Below are 20736 nucleotides of genomic sequence, written 5' to 3' on the forward strand. Positions count from 1 at the left end.
GAACGTCCCATCTATTGGAAAATTCTATTGGCTTTATATTCAAAATATTTCCTGAAAATATTCTTCGTGGGATCCACCTGACACCAAGCCACTGTCACCTCTTAACCCACACCACTGTAGTGATCTCCAAGCTGGTTTTCCTACCTCCACTCTTACTCAACAAGACCTACTTCAAGCACAGGAGTCAGAACAATCCCTTCTTTTATTTTTAAGATTTTCCCTTTTTGGAAGATTTAAGGACAGTTACACTGAGGCCTACCCTCTAACAGCATCTTAAGTGCACCAGATATTCTTGTTGGCTACAGGCACAAGGTTGTAGAGCTGCTTCGGTGAAACATCATGTCCTTCCATTAGTAACTTCCCGTCTCCCCTCCCTCAGTCTCGGACAGTCACGATGCTTCTCTCTGATTCTATGAATTTGACTCGAGAGTATCCTCCAAAACACAAGTTAAAGTGTGTCACTCCTCGCCCCAGTGGCTCCCTGCCTCACTCGGTAGAAGTCCAGCTCCTTATAATGGCCTTCAGGGCTCTACCTGGCCTGCTCCCACGACCTCGTCCATCTCATCTCCTTCCATGCTGCTCCATGCTCGTGCCCTCCCAGCCACACTGATCTGCTCCCAGACACACCAGGCATTTTCCTGACTTAAAGCCTGTGCACTTGCTACCTCTGCCTGGAATGTTCCCTCATGGATCACACTCTCCTTTCACTCAAGTTCATTCAAATGTCCCTTCCTCGGGAAGAACTGGTCCTTGGCCATTATCTCTAAATACCATCTGCAGTCACTTTCTATCACCCGGACTTACTTGATTTATTTTCATAGCATTCAGCATTAAATGAGATTAAATGTCAGAGTCCTTGGAAGTTAATTTGCTTATTTCTTCCCTCTAAGTTCTAGAATTTGCTGTTTTGTTAACCACTGGATCCTCCCTACTCAGCTGTCTCTCTGCACTAGCACCTAACACTTAGCACAGTTCATGATAGTAAATTTGTGCAATTATTTTATTCGTACTTGCCTCCCTGGCAGAATGTAAGTCCGTGAGGGCAGGGATGTCAGTTTTGCTGCCAATTAAAACCCAAGTATCTAGCACGTGTTCGTTGACTAAAATGAGTGAGTGAATGGACAAAGGCATGAACAGGAAATGGACAGTCAGCGCTCTCTGACTCAGTGTTTCTCCCCAGGTATGCACTGATGCTCCAGAAACAGGATGGACATGCACACAAGAAAGTGAGATCTGGGCTCCCTTGAGGCCCTTACCTTTCTGCTTGATTAGAAAAAGTCGTGCTGGATGCCAATCTAGGAGAGAAAGTAAACAGAGTCACACAGATCGCTCAGCTCCCACGATGAGACATCATGGCCGGAGGCCCTGCTGCAGCTCGAGTGTAGACGGGAGGCAGACGGAGGGTCTTCAGACAGGAGTATCATGAACAGAACTACGCATAGATTTAAAAAACTTTTTTGCCCCCAAATAAACTTATCTTGGAATTCCATTTTCTGTGACATTTTGAAGTTCCCTCCTGCAAACCACTGACAACTTCCCTGACCAGAGACGGAGCTTAGTCAGTGCTTACTCCCCAGGGTTAAACGCACCCCAAGGGGCCTGCACTGTGGCATAGTAGGCTACGCCTCTGCTTGCAGCACCAGCACCCCATACGGGTGCCGGTTCGTGTCCCAGCTGCTCCTGTAATGATCCAGCTCTCTGCTATGGCCTGGGAAAGCAGTAGAAGATGGCCCAAGTGCTTAGCCCCCTGCACCTCTATGGGAGACCTGGATGAAGCTGCTGGCTCTTGGCTTCGGACTGGCTCAGCTCCAGCCGTTGTGGCCATTTGGGGAGTAAACCAGCAGATGGAAGACCTTCCTCTCTGTCTCTCCCTTTCTCTGTCTGTAACTCTACCTCTCAAATAAATAAATAAAATCTTTAAAAAAAAAAAAAGTAACCCAGACTCTTAGACCTGCTTTTTGTGTCAAGTCAGGTATTTCCCCAGAGAGGCTCTGGGCTAAAGTTGGTTTTCTATCACGCAATCCATCAGCAAAATGACCTTGACAGCCAGGTCAGCAGTCACAGGACAACATTTGACCCAGTCCATCCCCTACTAACTCAGCTAAAATTCATTTGTTTGTATCTTAAACTTAACTACAAACAAACCACAAATGGTAAAAGCTTCTATAAGGTAGAATAGGGACCAGCACTGTGGCAATGCGGGTAAGACTGCAGTCTGCAGTGCTGGCATCCCATAGGGCACTGGTTTGAGTCCTGCCTGCTCTACTTCTGACCCAGCTCCCTGCTAATGCACCTGGGAAAGTAGCAGAGGATGGCCTGTCCACTTGGGCCCCTGTACCCATGTAGGAGACCCTGAAGAAGATCCTGGCTCCTGGCCTTGGTCTGGTCCAGCTCTGGCTGTTGAGGCCATTTGGGGAGTGAACAAGCAGATGGAAGATCTGTGTGTGTGTGTGCGTGTGTCTCCCTCTCTCTTTCTCTGTAACTCTGCTTTTCAAATAAATAAATAAATCTTCAAAAAAGAAAGAATAGATAACAGGTATTTATTAGCTAACTGTTGAACTGACATGATCAGAAGGAAAATCTGCCATATTGAGAAATGGGTTAGTAATTGATAAATGATAAGTAATTGATAAATTCATGAAAAATTTAATTCGGTCCTCTCTTAGAAGTTGAGTTCAGGGGCAGGTGCTGTGGCGTAGTCGGTTAAGCCTCTGCCTACGGTGCCAGCATCCGATATGGGTGCCGTTTCAAGTCCTGGCTGTTCCCCTTTGGATCCAGCTCCCGCTAATGGCCTGGGAAGGCAGTGGAAGATGTCCCAAGTTTTGACAAGTATAAGCATATGGTTCTGAGTGCATGGAAATATTCTATATGTCATCATGTTGAAAGGAAATGTCCTAACTCTGTGGGTTTAGAAATGTGTTTTATCAGTAAAGGAAGAAACAAATAAAGGGAATGTTACAAATTTATTTATTAAGGATGAGCTGAGTGCCGGCATCCCATAGGGGTGCCAATTCAAGTCCCGGCTGCTCCATTTCCAATCCAGCTTCCTGCTAATGCACCTGGGAAAGGAGTGGAGGACGGCCCAGGTGCTTGGGCCCCTGCACCCATGTAGGAGACCTGGAAGAAGCTCCTGGCTCCTGGCTTTGGATTGGCCAGGCCCAGCTGTTGCGGCCATTTGGGCAGTGAATCAGCAGATGAAAGATTCCCTCTCTATCCCTCTCTCTCTTTTTCTGTATTTGGGCCTTACAAATATAAATGAATAAATCTTTAAAAAAAAAAAATGAGCGGAGCCAAGAACTCATCTGGAGAGCAATAGAGGTTCCAGCAAGCAGTGACACCAGATACCACTCCCAATTGCTCTGGTTATTGGTCCCTTCATGCTAGACACTACCATAAATAGATAAATGTTGGCAAAGTAACCAAACAGTGTAGCAAAAGGGATCTTGAAGGCTAGAGAATGGAGTAGGGAAAGTTTAAGAGGGATCTAAGTAGAAAGCAAATTACAACAAAAAAAAAAATCACATGGAAAAGCTTCAGTGATAAATGAGAGTGTTGTGCCTTGCCTAAATGAACTGTAAGCCCGCTGGCCTCATCTGTTCTTCGTGGTGGAATGGAGGCCGGCAGGGAAGCCCTGAATTAGGTGGAGGCAGATTCTGTTTCTTTGGAAGCTTTGCCCATTACTCAGGTTGCTAAGGATTGCGGCAGCTTGTGTTAAATGCTCCTCCTGTCTCTTACAGTCTGCCCTAGAAGGCAGAAACTTAAATATGTGCATATCTACATATGCTAGATGCATCTGCTACTGTTTTTCCTTTGCTTTCTTCAAAGTTCATGTGTTTCCATCCTAACTGTTGGCAATGCTTGAACATGGATGATCTTTGCTTATGTTAAAACAAACAAAAACAAATCCCTTTCTCTATTATACTGTAAGTCAGACCAGCTGCTTCAAGAAAATGGTAACAGACCAGGACCATAATTCTATCTTGTCTACAATGGAAAAGTATCAATAGTAGAGCTGAGACCTGGCATTAATAAAAACTCTCAGCTCCACAAGTATTGCTGATAGCTGATACAATACTTACTCCACAATTACTATGATTAATTCAAAATCAAAGGCTTAAATGAAACAATTCATTTTTCTCCTCTCTCCATATCCTCATATTCATCACTCACTTTTACACATTGGCTGGTACAAAGTTTAGAGGTGGAAGGGTGGGATTTAACTCTCTACCATCTCTGACTCAGGACTTTTGGGATTGAGGAGTTTTTAAAGTTTCCTTTTTTGTCTTTAAAATCAGGATTTCATCTTTAAAAAAAAAAAAGATTAGATTTAAGCTCCATCAAAATTCACTTTCTCCCTTCTTCAAATGCCAGGAATTTGCAGAAGTCAGCTGTTGGCTGCCTCTTCCGTTTAGACCTCCCCAAAGAAAGCTGCTCCACCCTGACTTGTACAGCATCAACTGCTCACTGCAGCACCAATCCCATCCCATCCTGGATGGCCACTCATCTCCTTCAACAACCAGGCTACCATCACTGGAGGGCGGCAGCTAGGACTTACTGCCTGTGGCCCAGAGCACCTAGCACTCTGCTGCACAGATTAGAAACAATAAATTCATGAAAAACTTAATTTGGTCCTCCCTTAGAAGTTAAGTTCAGGGGCAGGTGCTGTGGCATAGTTGTTTAAGCCTCTGCCTACAGTGCCAGCATCCGATATGGGCGCCGTTTCAAGTCCTGGTTGCTCCACTTTGGATCCAGCTCCCGCTAATGGCCTGGGAAGGCAGTGGAAGACGTCCCAAGTGCTTGGGCCCCGGTACCCACGTGGGAGGCCTGGAAGAGGCTCCTGGCTCCTGGCTTCAGCCCAGCTCTGGCCGTTGCAACCATTTGGGGATGAAACAGTGGACGAAAACCTTTCTGTCTGTCTGTCTCTCTCTCTTTCTCTGCCTGTAACTCTGCCTCTCAAATTAAATAAATAAATCTTTTTTTTAAAAAAATGATGTTGAGTTCAGTTACTGAATTGGAACTTTACTCATATGCAGGAATGTGTGGTTTCTTACCCCTGTCTACTAAAGGGAATTAACATGAACATTCTCAAAGCAGCTAAGCCTAATTTTTCCTTAGTCAAGCTGAGCGTCTGGTTTCCAAGTAGTCAGCAATGGGAAGGTGCTATGATTTTACAGTTACCCCCTCGTATAACAATGCCACAAACTGCAGAGTGAAGTGAGGTCACCTTGATATAACAAAGTACTTGGAGAATCCATCTCAAAACAGGCAGAGATGATGATGATAATAATAGCAGTAACAACAGCGATAATGACGGCTGACACTTAGAGCGCTTACTGTGAACAACTGACATCTCTGACACTGTCACACACCTTAGCGCGCAGTCACAGGGAACAAGTAATAGCTTTCCTGGTGCAGCCGCACAGATGCTCACACGGCCCCTCCTCCCTTGCCCTGTTCTCTTTTCCCTTAGGAAACTTTCCTCATCCCCGAGATCTCCCGAACGTGAAATCCCGGAAGTCTAACCCTTTAACAACAAGTAACAGTTTTCTTGGTGCACTTTTCCTCTACTTCTGCTCTGACAGTGGGACCTGACCCTGCAATACTGGGAAAGTCAGTCAAAAGATCAGTTTATTCAATTTTTTAAAAGAAAAACTAGTCAGACTTGGCCCCAGAGATATCAAGCGCCGGCATGATAGAATGTTTCACTTTTGACTGTAGTTTTTATTTCAAGATGTGGCTTGGGAAGACCCCTTCCTACCAGACGGAGCAGAGCCGACACTCACCTTCCCACAGACTGCATGATGTCCAGCAGCAGCGGGGCTGCCAAGTCTGGGCTGAGGTGAATGAACGTGGAGAGGACCACAATGGCCAGCCCCAGGGTTTCTTCATCATATTCTTCAAGAATGGCCCCACAGTCGTGGCATCTGCAAAGAAAACAGAGAGATTGTCCCCATGAACACAGCCATGGTTTCAAGACACCATCCACAGTTGTTTCTGGTGAACCTTGGGAAAGTCTCCAAGCAGAGTAAGCAGGAAACCCCCAGTGCCACTACCATCACAGACACAGAACGAACACAGCCAGCAGCGACCGTGAGGGCTCCTCTGATTGCTACAAAGATTCTTCCAGCTCACAAGCATCTGGCCCATGCACAAGTGGCTGCTCCCGTAAGGAATGTGTGCTGGGGCCAACACTGTGGCGTAGCCAGTAAAGTGGCTGCCTGCGACGGCAGCATCCCCTATGGGAGCTGGTTCACATCCCAGCTGCTCCATTTTGATCCAGCTCCCTGCTAGAGGCCTGGGGAAAGGAGCAGAAGATGGCCCAAGTATTTGGGCCCCTGCCACCCACATGGGAGACCCAGTTGAAGCTCCTGGCTCCTTGGCTTTGGCCTGATTCAGCCCTAGTTGTTGTAGCCAGCTGAGGAGTGAACCAGCAGATGGAATATCTTTCTCTGTCTCTCCATCTCTCTCTGTAACTCTGACATTCAAATAAGTAAATGAATCCTTTTTTTGTTTTGTTTTTTTCAAAAAAGAATGAGTGCCAATTGGGCTAATAGCTTGAAGCTTATTGCTAGGGATAGGCAGTAACTAGATATATTTTCTTCATTTGTCAAAATTAAAAATTAAAAATGCCTAACCATGAATTGAAACTTAAAAAAAAGTCCTAATTGTGAGTAAGAGGGAACTTGAGAAGAGAACACTCTAGAAGCCTGGAAAGTCTGGAACAGTCTCTACCACTCATTTCAGTCAGTTACAGGCCAGCTGTCACCAGTTACCAGCCCTACTGAACGTAATATGCACAACATAATGGCACCTGGTCCCAAGTATTTTACAACTCAAGTGCTCTTCCTCAATGTCCTAATGTAGCCTCCATTAGTTGAACTCAGCCAAAGCCAGCTTTATAAAGTGAGCAGTTACAAAGCACAGGGGACAGCTACTGAGAACAGCAAGCCAAGCAGAGGCACCAACACTACTGTGACTTTCCACCTGAGACCATCCTAGATATAAGCCAAAAATATGAATTTCTTACAAACTGACATTCTGACATAGAGGGTTCCCGTTTGTAACTAAAAAAGAAGGAAAACGGAGACTGGACCAGGAGGAGGGGGAGCAGCTGCACACAATGGGGAAATTGTACTAGAGGAGGAGCCCAGAAGAGCCTGATGGTGATGCAGGGCTCCCAGGTGGACAGTCCAAGGCACCTGCACTTCCTCAGCTTATGGTGACTGAGTGAGGAGTCGGTGGCCAGCTACATGGATACTCACACAGACCCTTCTCTCTTGTCCTGTTCTCCTCTGTCAACTGGGTCATCCTTATCCGAAAACTTTCCTCGTCCCAGAGGTCACCCCAACTTGCAATCCTGCAAGTTGAACCCTTTATCATACTCACTGAGCAGACAGTTAGGGGTCAGGCAACGTGCAGCAAGCGTTAAGTACAAGGCACAGAAGAAACAGGGCTAGAGCCTGAGGAACTCTCAATCTCTCTCTATTACAGATCTGTACATATAAACAAAGAAAACACAAGGTGGTAAACGCTAGAACGAGAGACGTACAAAACGCTAGGGAAACTCGGAGAATCTGCCTAGTGAAGTCAGAGAAACTGCCCTAAACTGGGTCTCGGAGCATGAGTAGGGGTTTACCAGGCAGAGAAACCACAAAGAGAAGGGAACCCATGACCTCTGAGGACAGCACACATCAGGGATGCTCTGAAAAAGATGAGGGAATCGGAGAAAGAGCCCCCGGGGGACACAGTGATAGCTTCATAATCTAAAAGGCCTTATATAACAAGCAAGGGCTTCTGGACTTGGTCCTAGAAGAAATCTGGGGACACTGAGCACCGACAAGCCCTCAATATTTTGTGCTTTAAGAGGCAACATAGTCAGTTTGAGACTCAAAGAATGGACTTTGCTGGCCAAATGGGAAAAAAAAAAGGACATGCGTCACTTTATCTCCATCCTAACAGTTGACACTTCTGGGCGAGGGATTTTAGTGGTATGAAGTCATTGCGAGGGCTAATGAGCAAGTGATATTGTTTGCATTTGTCCACATTAAAAAGGGAAATGCCTGAGTATAAACAGAAGCTGCTTTTACAAGGAGATTTCAAAAAGTTCATGGAAAATGGAATTAAAAGATAAATTCATTTTGGCACTAAGGAATTCTGAAATCCAAGCATTTAAGAAATCTTAAAAAGTTCATGGAAGAACTATGCATGGGGGCCGGCGCTGTGGTGTAGTGAGTAAAGCTGCCACCTGCAGTGCAGGCATCCCATATGGGTGCTGGTTCGTGTTTCGGTTGCTCCACTTTCAATCCAGCTCTCTGCTATGGCCTGGAAAGCAGTAGAAGAAGGCTCAAGGCCTTAGGCCTCTGCACCCTTGTGGGAAACCTGGAAGAAGCTCCTGGCTCCTGGCTTTGGACTGGCACAGCTCTGGCAATTGGGGCCAACTGGGGAATGAACCAACAGATGAAAGACCTCTCTCTCTCTCTCTGTTTCTCTCTCTCTCTCTCTGCCTCTCTTTCTCTCTCTGTGTAACTCTGATTTTCAAATAAAATAAATCTTTAAAAAAAAGAAGAGAAAAACTAAGCATGGATTTCAAAGTTTTTTGCACCAAAATAAACTTACCTGTTAATTATGTATTTTACACAAACTTTTTTTTTTTAAGATTTATTTATTTATTTGAAAGTCAGAATTACATTGAGAAGGAGAGGCAGAGAGAGAGAGAGACAGAGAGAAAGGTCTTCCATCTGCTGGTTCACTCCCAAGATGGCTGCAATGGCCGAAGCTGGGCTGATCTGAATCCAGGAGTCAGGAGCTTCTTCTGGGTCTCCCACACATGTGCAGGGGCCCAAGGACTTGGGCCATCTTCCACTGCTTTCCCAGGCCGTAGCAGAGAGCTGGATGGGAAGTGGAGCAGCTGGGACTCGAATCAGCGCCCAAATCGGATGCCAGCACTGCAGGCGGTGGCTTTACTCGTTATGCCACAGTGCTGGCCCCCATTCACAAACTTTTAAAAATATATTTATTTTTATTTGAAAGGCAGAGTGACATAGAGATATGGAAATACAGATAAAAAAAGATTTCATCCACTGGTTTACTTCTCAAATGGCCACAATGATCGAGGCTGAGTCAGGCTGAAGTGAGGAGCTAGAACTCCATCCAGGTCTCCCACATGGGTGACAAGGGTCCAAGCACCTGGGCCATCTCCCACTGCTTTCCCTTCACAAACTTTCTGAAGTTTTCTCATGTAATAAGGCATTTCTAAAAATCACAAATGCACACCAACACTTAGAGCTACAGCCATCGGAACAACAAATTACCACATAAAGCCTTGCGCAATGGTGGTGACGAAAGTCTAATTCTAGAAACACGGTGAGGAAAATAATTGCGGGCTTACTTGTCTGTCATCACCGTCGGCTGCTCGTCGGTGAATTCCTCGGGTGCGGGCACGAACATACTGACTATGCTGGGCGCTGACAGCAGGCTGGACTTAGTGGCACCTGGTTAAGCAGCAAAGAGACACGCAGTGAATAAAGATCGGTTTCTGGGGGCCAGCACAGGCCCCATTTGCATCTCATACGTCCTCCAGAGAAGAGGAATGTGTCTTGGACACCCTAATTGCATTGTGGAAAATCCTCTGTAATAAAACAAAGTCAAGAAGGGCGATTTGTTTCTGTTTGCCTGAGTTTAAGAGCTAGACGTCTCTATCTCCCTTTGCTTTTTACTGAAGAAAACCAGAGAGAGCTCAAATGTGCCAGGAAAAAGATGAAACACAGAGGAAAGAATCCATTCCTGCGTGCCCTTACATGAGCTAGGACCCTTACTTGCCAGGAGTAAGTGGAGACCCCCCCGTAGGACACTTCATGGCTGGCGTCACCAATGCATGCCTACTTTAAAGTGTTTCTAATTAGGAAGGGAAAGAGATGCCAGAACCCCACATATCTAAGCAAGAGGAGATATTTGAGCTAAGAGTCATCATTGCAGTTTTCTACTTGGAAATCAATATTGTAAGGTACAGAGCAAAAAGACTTCATGTTTGAGATGGAAGCTTTTACGAATGAACTAGCAAGCGGTTTGAAGTGACTCGTTCCACATCAGCTAGTTGATCCCACAGTGTTTCGGACTTTTCTGATGCCACCCAAGGAACCCAAGGCAGGAACATGGGCCACACATGCCAGTGATGAGCACATCTGGGGAGGGAAGCGGCTCCTCTCCGTTAAGAAAGCCACCAGTGGGTCTGGAGTTGTAGCACAGTGGGCTAAGCCACTGCCTGAGACGCCGGCAGCCCATATCAGAGAGTTGTTTTGAGTCCTGGCTGCTCAAATTCAGATCCGGTTCCCTGCTAATGTTACTGGAAAGGCAGTGGAAGGTGGCCCAAGTGCTTGGCCCCCAACGTGGAAGATCGCATGGAGTTCTTGGTTCTTGACTTTAGCCTGGCCCAGCCCAGCTGTTGTGGCCATTTGGAGAGTGAACCAGTGGATGGAAGATCTCTCTCTCTCTCTGTCTCTCTGTCTCTCCCTTTCTGTGTGTAATTCTTCCTTTCAAATAAATAAAATAAATCTTAAAAAAGAAAGAGGAGGAGGAGGAAGCCCCCAGTACCGGACAGGCTCTGACATCTTCTCAGAAGAATCCCAAAGTGACAGCCACACTAACGTCACCCTCTCCAGCAGGGGTAGGCAGTGTCTGGCCCATGGGCCATATGAGGCCTGCAAAATCATTTGGTCTGTCCCAACCAAGGCAACCACAGTTGGCACTCGAAATTCAATAAATCTGTAGCAGGCTAATGTTTAAGCTGATGATTCTGTACGGGCCATGAGGGATGTTATAAATATCCACATGGCCCTTGACAGAAAAAAGGTCCCCACCCCTACAGCAGAGTAGTAACTTCGACTCTGAGTTCTTCCCAGGGGAGATAAGGCACAGAATCCCATGGCCATTAAAAACAGTTTTTTAATTTAATTAAAAACTTCTTCAAAAAGGTTCTCCTCAAGGAACTAGTAACTTGGTGCTGAAAAGAAAACTCTCTACGATCTTTCCTTAAATAGGAGAAAGATAACGATTCAGAGAATTTACTTCTAAAGAAATCAAAATAAAATTTTTGGAAGTCTAGCCAGGTGGCAAATGTGCTTGGATCTGAGAGAAGAAAATGGCATTGAAGCCTCAAACAGCCAAGATGCTCGCACACAGCAGACTCCCTTGCCTGATCAAAGGTTGCAAACTGTATTCATGAGAAGCAGGAGACCTACAAACCCAGACAGCAAAGGAAAGTATCTGAAAATATCTTGTTTTTAAAGATTCATTTTATTTTATTTTGAAATGCAAAGCAACAGAGAGGGGGCAGTGGGAGAGAAAGTGAGACAGAGTTACCTTTCATCTACTGGTTCACTGCCCAGATGGCCACATGGCCCAGGCTGATACAAGCTAAAGCCCAGAGCCCAGAACTCCACCCAGAACTCCCTGTAGGTGGCTGGGGCCAAGTGCTTGGGCTGTCACCTGCTGCTTTTCCAGGTGCAATAGCAGAGAGCTGGATCAGAAGCTGAGACTCAAACAGGGATTCTGATGTGGGATGCCCGTGCCGCAGGCGGTGGCTTAGCCCACTGCACCACAACACCGGCCCATTTCTGACACTTCCTAAGAACCCAAGTGGGGATCCAATGTCACTGGGATATTGATCAGCTGTCTCTGAGATAACATTCTTTCCTAAACCTAAGGGTATCATTAACAAATATCTCTGACTGCTTCATAAAGATGTTGCTGTAAACAGAAGCCATAATATGACCAGCATAAGCATAAATCAATGGATAGTATAAGATGCCAGAAATGGGCCAATTGATTACTAGATAGTATTGGAAACAGCAGGAAGCTTCTTGAAGTTTAAATCCAAAACTCCCCATTTCTTAAACGCCGACAGACCATGTTGACCAGATGTCCAAATGCCTGACCTAAAAGTAGGAAAAAATCAGCCTATGGGGGATAGGCTGATGTGGACTCAATCTAACCAGACACATAGGACATTGATAAAAATAAAAACCTGTGAATCCAGGCTGTCAGAAGACTGCTGCCGATCACCACTGCAGAGTAAGCACAATTCAAGTTGAGCAAAGGGAGGGACTAGAGGTGATTTCGGGGGTTTCAAAACCATCCTTACCTAACACCAATGAAAAGGAGATATTTTACACAACAGCATCGTGGCTCTGTCTTTTCCTGTAACAACACAGACTGTCTGGTGCAGTGTTTACAGCAGCTGTCTGTTAAAGCAGAGAGGCTGATTATCCAGCACTGGCCCTGTAGGCCAGTATGAGCTGCGTCAATGGAATCCTGAACACTGGTGCTGAAGGGAGCGCAAGAGGAATGTCCAAGAAGAGGGGACATGAAAAGGAAGCTTAGGCCTCATCTCCCTTTTGTCGCTCCTGAGCCACGCAGGTCTGCACTGAGAAAGCAGATCTCCGCCTCTCCGAACTGCTGCCAACACTGCCAAAGCCACCACTCCTCGTTGTCCTTGCAAACGCCCAGAACTCGAAGCAGAAACAGAGGGACCTCAGAAACCCGAACAAAGAGGGGATCACCTCCAAAGCCCAATTTCAAAGCAGGAGATTTTGTTAAAAATCCTCTTGGGAAACTTGGAGATAGGAGAAACTATGAGGTGGTTTCTTGGTCTCAAAGCACCTCTGCAGGTACGCAGTCGATCCCAGCTGCTCCAACGGACTCCTCCATTTACGTGAAGGAGACCGGCTTTTCAGCTTTGTCGCCATTCCTGCATTCCACTTTGTCAGCTACTAAGTCACTAGACCATTCCTGCATTCCACTTTGTCAGCTACTAAGTCACTAGACCATGAACAAGTACCAAAGATTTGTGTGACCACCTTGGCTTCTACTCATAAAAGCTTCCCCCGGCCCAACAGATGAAAAGAGTCACAGCATCTGACACGATGGTTGAACCTGCTACTCATTCCCAAAGTCTGAGCAAACGTCAGACAGAAACAACTCCTGCCTTGGGGGAACCAGAAGAGAGGAGGTCTAGAAAAGCAGGTGTGCCTTACTTAAGAGACTACGTAAGCGATGACTTGTAATTCTTTGTTGGTGTTGTCTTAGCACTGATAGCTTAACCTGTCTTCTGAATTAGTAGAAGAACAAAAGTCATGATAAACTGCTATTGTATTTCATATTCATGGGATGAATTAGGAAAATATGCTGATGACGCTCAGCATGTTCCCATGAGCAGCATAAAGTCAAGTGTGTGGTTTCAGCATACACTGTAGATAGTGGAAAAGAACCTGTTCACCCATGATCTGAACATTCTCGGAGAACTACAGAGATGAAGGACCATGCACAGAAGAGTAGGTAAAGGATGATAGGGAAAACGGATCCGTATTAGGAAGAACACTAGAGAACCCATGGAGGTCCAGCTTAGAAAAGACAGCAATAAATACCTATTTTCTAACATCCAAAACATAATATATGTGACAGACTAGACTTGCGTTGTGTGGCCCAAGGATTAGAAAGTCACTATATGGAAGAGTTCTCAAAGATGAGATGCCACAAGTTCCCAGTCCCTGAAGGTGTGTGGGCAAAGGCTGGAGCCTCTGCACCGAGCTGCCACACAGGAGGTCTCAGCACCTGCTGGACAGCGGGGCCCACACAGCCTCTCTCAGCGTCTTCGGTCCGAGACTGTGACGCCACTGACCTCTCACTCTCAGCGGCTGTCCCTCCAGGTCAGGGTTCAGGCACATTGGCACATTACACTGGCGTTTCCCGGGCTGTATCTGTTCTGTGGACAAACAGAGCATTTCAGTCTTCAGTGTGGTCAGTTTTAGTGCAATCCACAACACACACATGAAATAGACCCAATTATCTCTTGGGGGCCTTTTTTGGGATATTCTTACTGTTACTGACTAACACTGAAGGGATGCATTCTGGATCTTATAGTAGGCCTGCCTGGAGTTTCACTACAAACCTGCCATTCAGTTATATGAAATGCAACTAGAAACAGGGGGCATCTAAAACCATTCCAAGTTAGTCCGTACCTCCTCCCTCACCTCACCACCCTGCAAAGCTCAAATCTCACATCTCCTGATATGAAATGAAAGGCTAATGTCATGGCCATGAAATAAATATTTTATGCAAATCAATCAATGCATAAGTGACAATTTGGGGCCAGAAAGGTCACACAGAACACATGAAGAACTGGTAGAAGGAAATGTCAGGCCTTTGATGGAGGGGTGGGGGCAGGGATAAGCAGGCAAGGATAGAAGTGGAGGAGGATGCTTCAGGAACATTCCTTCATGAGATGGATCACCAAACGCACACAATGGAGAGATGGAAGCATTCTGGATGGGAGCAGCTCTCAGCCCAGCGTCTAGGCTGCATTCCCAGTGTCTGTACCTACATGACCAGATTGTTCTTGTGGGGACAGTAAGTCACCAAGCCAGCATGTGTGGTTTAACGTGACATGCCACCTGACTCCATACTACACGTCACGGGCTCTCCCCTGGACTCCGACTTGGGAGGCATTTTTCATCTGCACTACTCAAAACAAGAAGGCTGAGATGAAGCTCTAACAGGATGTGGTGACTGCAGGACTTGGGGATGGAGAACTCAGCAGACAGAAATTCGGACAGCACGTAAATGGTAAATAGTAAATGAGAAAACACAGTGATGTGAACAAGGTTGCAGTCTGGCTGAAGAGTGAAAAATTTCAGTTAAATGGGTTATTTGGCATCAGGAAGATTTGTTTAGATAAAAATTTGGATTGAAAAATCATAACTCCACTGAATTGGTCAAACTAGGTTATACCTGTGATCAGAATCTAAACTGTTTAACTTAGGCAGAGCTACTGCTACAGGAAACAGCAGCAAGTTACAGTAATCGTCAGAGCCTCCAGGTCCACCTAAGGGAAGCTGGGCATTTCATCGGCACAAACCTAATCAAGCAAAAGCCAGCCTTGCTTCCTCATGCTGCTGCTTCGTAGTAAGGAGAGAAACACGGGCCTCTAGTATGAACAGAACTTCCCAAGACCAGCAACATGATCTCGTCTCCTTCTCTTCCTTGCCTGTGGACTTTTGACTATTCATTGTTTACCAACACATGCCAATAACATAAAGGAAAAACACTAAGCCTTTGAAAATATTAAGAGCTGTATAAAGTTGAGGAGACTTGGCCGGTGCCGCGGCTCACTGGGCTAATCCTCCGCCTGTGGTGCCGGCACTCCGGGTTCTAGTCGAGGTTGGGGCGCCAGTTCTGTCCTGGTTGCTTCTCTCCCAGTCCAGCTCTCTGCTGTGGCCCAGGAGTGCAGTGGAGGATGGCCCAAGTGCTTGGGCCCTGCACCTGCATGGGAGACCAGGAGGAGGCACCTCTCTCTTAGCTTCGAATCGGCGCAGCGCGCCAGCCATTTGGGGGTAAACCAACGGAAGGAAGACCTTTCTCTCTGTCTCTCTCACTGTCTAACTCTGCCTGTCAAAAAAATTTTTTTAAGTTGAGGAGAGTTGAAACTCCCTGTTAAACGTGGGGTTTTGTCTGGTGTTGTAGGATTTATCTAGATAAGCCTTCTCTACTTTTTGAAGAATAACAAGGGCAGATAAGATGTCATGTATATCAATATTATTGTTTTGAAAAATAGCAGTTTCAAGATTTGGGGTTTTGTAGACATTGAAATTCCTAGTCATAAGGAAGAATATTGAAATAATCTCATATTTGTGTAGCCAGAAAGTACTAACCAGGACACTACAGGAGTCCCAGTACTGGCTCTCAAAGCACATCACGGTATGAACCCTTGCACTTCTATAGTGCATGCATGTCACATATGTGGTCTCAAAACTCAAATAACCCATTTAAATTTTTTTTTAAACAAAGGAAGAGCAGGCACTTCAAAGAGGATCGCAACAGTGCCACTGGCTTCAGAGGGTGGTGTGTGTGCAGACTGTGGGAAGGAAGCTGAGGAAATGAAGTGCTCGTGTTTCGAACAGACACATCATGGCAGTCAGTTCCGACTTTAAAGCCTAGGTCAGGTGCAGTCCTGTCTCACGGGCATGAGGGTGTGTGCTTGCAAGTTGGTGGCCCTGCTGACTGAAGCACACAACTCCTATCCCCAAACCTACCAGCAGGTCACCATGTCACCCAGCTGGGATGTGTTATTTCTATTGTTAGTACTATAAATATTCCTTGACTTTTTGGCACTTGATAGCTTATAAAATAGAGAATATTAAAAATCTGAGGCTTTCATTTATTTTTTAATTTGCGTCATGAAATTATAGCTTCACTCCCTCCTCCCCAGATCAATAACCTAGTATATGGAATCCAAGTGTTACACATACACACACAAAAAAAAAAGAAAGAAAGAAATAAAATAAAATAAAAGAAAGAGTGGGACTAGCTTAGATGGAAGAACATGTCATTCCAGAACACCCAGAAAGTGTAAATAGACTTATTAATCACTTTAGGTGTTTTTTTAAAAAGCTATTTGACCAAAGAACATGAGAGAAAAATCTATTTTTTAACAAGGGAGCAGAGTGGACACAGACAAAGTGACATTAGCTAATCTGAGAGGTAAAACAAGAAGAAGAAGCTCGACCCACCAGTGTCCCAGTTGCTGATGTTATGGGGGGCGCTAGACTGATGCTCCAGCTGTCGCTTCATTAACTGGCTCATTGTCAGAACTCCCAGGGATCCCCTTTTCATCTGCCTATACTGAGCTATATGGAGGAAATTAGGAGATGATTACTAGGGGCATCAGTCCCCACGGCACACAAAGGTCTACACACCACACAGAACCACAATGGAACCTTCATTAGCTACTCGCAATTTTGGCAAAGGACATGATGTCATCCAAGTGATAAACTCAGGCACTCTGCTGCTCTGGGTGCCTGTCTTCACTCAGCAATGACACTGACAGAGCCGTTAGCACTGATGTGCAGCCTGTAACTGTTTATTCCAGTTACAATGGAATGAAAGATGATTCTTGTCTCTTTTCTTTATTTTTTTTCTCTTGTACACTCTGCTATGTTCCAAAAAGGACTGAAGACACAGAATACTTACTACTTGGAATTTATAGCTTCACTTTCTTTAACGGAGCTTTTGCAGTCATAGTTTCAGTCTTCATGTCATCCCCATGAGATCCCCATGTATGTAAGCCTGTGTGTATGCTGTGTATGTGTGTGTATACACTGATTTTAGAACAGAATAACACATACAAATCCCAAGTTTTAGAGCGAGGATTTGAATCAAATGAAATTATGTTACTCAGAACCACACAGCCATGGAGGTGGTCCTAAAACCAAAGTATGTCAATTTCAAAGTCAATGCTGCCTCCAATCTCCGTGTGAACCTCTGTCAACGTTTGAAAAGCGTGAAGCAAACAACATTCCATAAGTATGGTCTAGTAAATATCTTTGGTTCAGAAAATGGTGGTAAAAGTTTTTTATCCTGCAGTGAAGCATTGACAAATATCCCACCAGCAAAATGTCAAGTTAGAAGCATTTCCAAACCAGAAAACAATGAAGAACATTTAAGCCAGGAGCCTCCTCTTCTCTTCTTGCCCCATCCAGAGCAGTCTCACCAGCCCTACCAATCCACCCAGGGCCAGAGACAGACCATTGCCAATGCAGCTTTCCTACATCGCCCCAGACACCTGGATATTTGATGTCTGTGGCTATACCCTCCCTTCCAATGTAATTTCAAACAGCAAAGCTATGAACTACATGATATAGAAGAGGATGGTAGGAACCAGGATGATCGTCTGGTCCCTGGAAAGTCATAGATGTTACGCACAGGTTCTGCAATCATGATACCAAGGCAGCAACTTGGTATGGCATGAAATCAATTATAACATTATTTTTAATGTAATTAGCATGCTGTTTTGACTAATGGTAGTCATGGCATGTTTAGCTACAAAATAATCAACTGATAAACTTATCAAAAGAGAAGAATGTGATGAGAATATTTGTGTCTTGGAGTTCATATTTATTGAATTAATGGAAATAGCTACTTAAATTAATCTCTGGTTTTTGTTGTTGGCTGATAAAATTTACAGTTTCATGACTCACTGGAAAAGTGCAATTTCAAGGAAAATTCAAAAGCCGAAATATTCCAAAAGATTTCACAAATCTAAGAATTACCAGATTCTTAAGAAGGAATGAAAACCCTTCGTGTTGCATGCTTTCTCCAATTCTCAGTTGTTTCTAAATACAGAATTCCTTGGGGGGTAAAGTCCTTCATGCTTAACTCAGTAGTTAAGGAACCTGACATTATTCCTCCAAGAGCAGCAAAATACATGGTGAGGAGAGGAAAGGCAGAAACCCAGTGATGTGCTAAGCCAAATCCAAAAGGCCTAGATTCAGTCTCTGGGATTGTGATACACTTATTTTATAATAAATTTAACTAGCACCAAAGTTGTACTGACTTTATCATCCTATCTCACATTATACTCTACTTGGAATTCTAACTAGACCTCATTGTCTTTTTTTTAAAATGACATGCAAATTTAGAGAAAACATACTTTCATGATTTTATTATGTGGCCTTAAAAATGGGCATTTTAGGAGCTGGCATTATGGCATAGCAGGTAAAGCCACCACCTGCGAAGCCAGCATCTCATATGAGTGTCGGTCCCTGTCCTGGCTGCTCCACTTCCAATCCAGCTCCCTGCTAAGGGGCTGGAAAAGCAGCGGAAGATGGCCCACGTGTTTGGGCCCAGAAGAAGCTCCTGGCTCCTGGCTGCAGCCTGGCCTAGGGCTGGCTGTTGCAGCCATCTGGGGGAGTGAACCAGCATGTGGAAGTTCTCTGTCTCCCCCTCTCTCTGTAACTCTGACTTTCAAAATAAATTTAAAAAATCTTTAGAAGGGGGGAGGGAATTTTAAAAAATAAATAAAGTGGGTATTTTAACAAATTCTCAAAAAGACCCTTTGTGATAAAAGACAAACAATTAGATTCAAAACTAGCTGTTCTTCTTTGCTACACAAAGGACAAATTACTGTCACTTGGAACACTTGGAAACTATTTCTTGGAATGTTGATATCTCGATCACAACTGAATTTAAATTATTCTAAGGCAGTGAGGTGTACTAGGAAAAAGAAGAACATGAGCTCAAAAATCTAACAGACCTAATATAAATTTTTATTATCTATGACTTTGTAATTCCAGGATTCTAGGCGAATCACAGAGCCTTTCTGAACCTCAGCTCCCTAGTCTCTAGATCGGGTCAGCATGATCTGCCATGCAGTGCTGATGTGGATCGGAGTGGGTAACAATGTGTGTGAGTCATGTAGCACAGTGCCTGGCACAGGATGGGTAATATGATGGCAAATGGTAACACAATGAGCACTGCACTTGTAAACTCCTTAAGAACAGAGGGTGGCTTCTTTATTCACTTTCGAACCCAGTGCCAACCACGGCACCTGGCACCCAGCAGACACATAACAAGTAGTTGCTGAATGAATGGATGCATGAAAAAATGAGTGGATGGATGGGTGATGAAGATGATGCTGTTCCGTACTACCAGTTCAGCCTTTAAGATCTCTGTCTCGTTTATCAGGATCATGCTCATTTCAAAAGATGGTCAAATAAAAACGAAGTAGCTGTTCAGGCAGCCTCCACGTGAAACACAAAGTCAATCAGCCCACGTGACAAAGGTCTACAGAAGTTGTGCCTCTGCATCTCTGATCCCTAGTAAGCATTTCCCACCTGAAAGTTGCTTAACTGAATTCGCTGAGCCAGGTGGACACCCTTAGGAGCTCTCAGTGGAACTCAAACTTCTGAAGATAAAATCGAGGACCCAGATAAGAGAAGAGAATTTCAAAGTACTTGGTTCCTGTTGGTTCTGGAAAAGGCTATGCCATTTTTATTTTCTGATCCAGAGGGGCTAGATTAAGTCGAGTTTGAGGTCAGTGTTTATTTTATGCCAATCTCGATAAAACGGTGTTCACGGTGGAGGTGATTTGAATGAAGTAAAAGTTTCCACGTAAATTCTGCCATAGACAATGTTTTCCACCTGTCCTAAGGCTGGTTCCATGCTTTATGTTTAGGGTAGTAAAAAAACAATTTTTATCTCATTGAGTGATAAAATTCAGTGATTATTAAACAAATCAAAATTCTTGGAAATCAGTGATCATCCTGATTTATTAAACAGTTGAGATATGGAAATAGTGGCTCATCCTATCTCTCAGACTCTTTAACAGCACACAACATGGTATCACCAAGGAAGCTAGTGCAATATTTAAAAAGGGAAAAATATACCTAAATTGCCAAAACTGAAAACAATCAAACAGACCACGCTCCAAAATGAATGGCAGGTGAAATGATCGCTGGAGGAAATCTTACTTGTTACTGAGGAATGGCTACTTGTTTCCGGCACACCTGCTTCTAAGGTAGGGGCAGACGAGGATTCTCGTGGCATTTCCAAAGTTGAAAGTCCTTTCGCAGAAGGATCTACAGACAGAAGTATTATTGAAAATTCAGAACACTGATTAAAAGGAAGTCCAAGAATTGTTTTCCAAGTCTTTTCCTTTAAAAGCACATTTCGATCTTTATGTACATTGTGGCCCTAGTAATTATTTTAATGGAATTATATACACACAGGCTTCAGTGTTCCATGGAGGGCTCATTCTACACTACATTTTACAGATATGGGATCTGCTTCTTGGAGACTGAAGATGGCACAATTACAGAGCTAAAACTCAGCATGTTCACAGTGCAAACCCTTGAACAAGTCACTTAACCTTCCATTCCAAACTTTTTCATCTAATACCTCAAGATG

The 20736-nt window shown here is 44.6% G+C and overlaps 1 protein-coding gene across 2 annotated transcripts in view; it reads right to left on the reverse strand.

The window, feature by feature from the left end:
- UNC79 (unc-79 homolog, NALCN channel complex subunit) overlaps window positions 1-20736 on the reverse strand; it is a 230655-nt gene that overhangs the window by 60477 nt on the left and 149442 nt on the right. For both annotated transcript variants that reach the window (XM_062181218.1, XM_062181217.1), the window contains 6 exons: window positions 20301-20408; window positions 16563-16679; window positions 13676-13759; window positions 9389-9491; window positions 5784-5924; window positions 1257-1295 (listed from right to left, as the gene is read on the reverse strand). In XM_062181218.1, coding sequence (XP_062037202.1) covers window positions 1257-1295; window positions 5784-5924; window positions 9389-9491; window positions 13676-13759; window positions 16563-16679; window positions 20301-20408 — 592 coding nt within the window. The remainder of the gene's footprint in view (window positions 1-1256; window positions 1296-5783; window positions 5925-9388; window positions 9492-13675; window positions 13760-16562; window positions 16680-20300; window positions 20409-20736) is intronic.

The sequence above is a fragment of the Lepus europaeus genome, chromosome 22 (genome assembly GCF_033115175.1).
Source record: "Lepus europaeus isolate LE1 chromosome 22, mLepTim1.pri, whole genome shotgun sequence".
Lineage (NCBI taxonomy): Eukaryota > Metazoa > Chordata > Mammalia > Lagomorpha > Leporidae > Lepus > Lepus europaeus.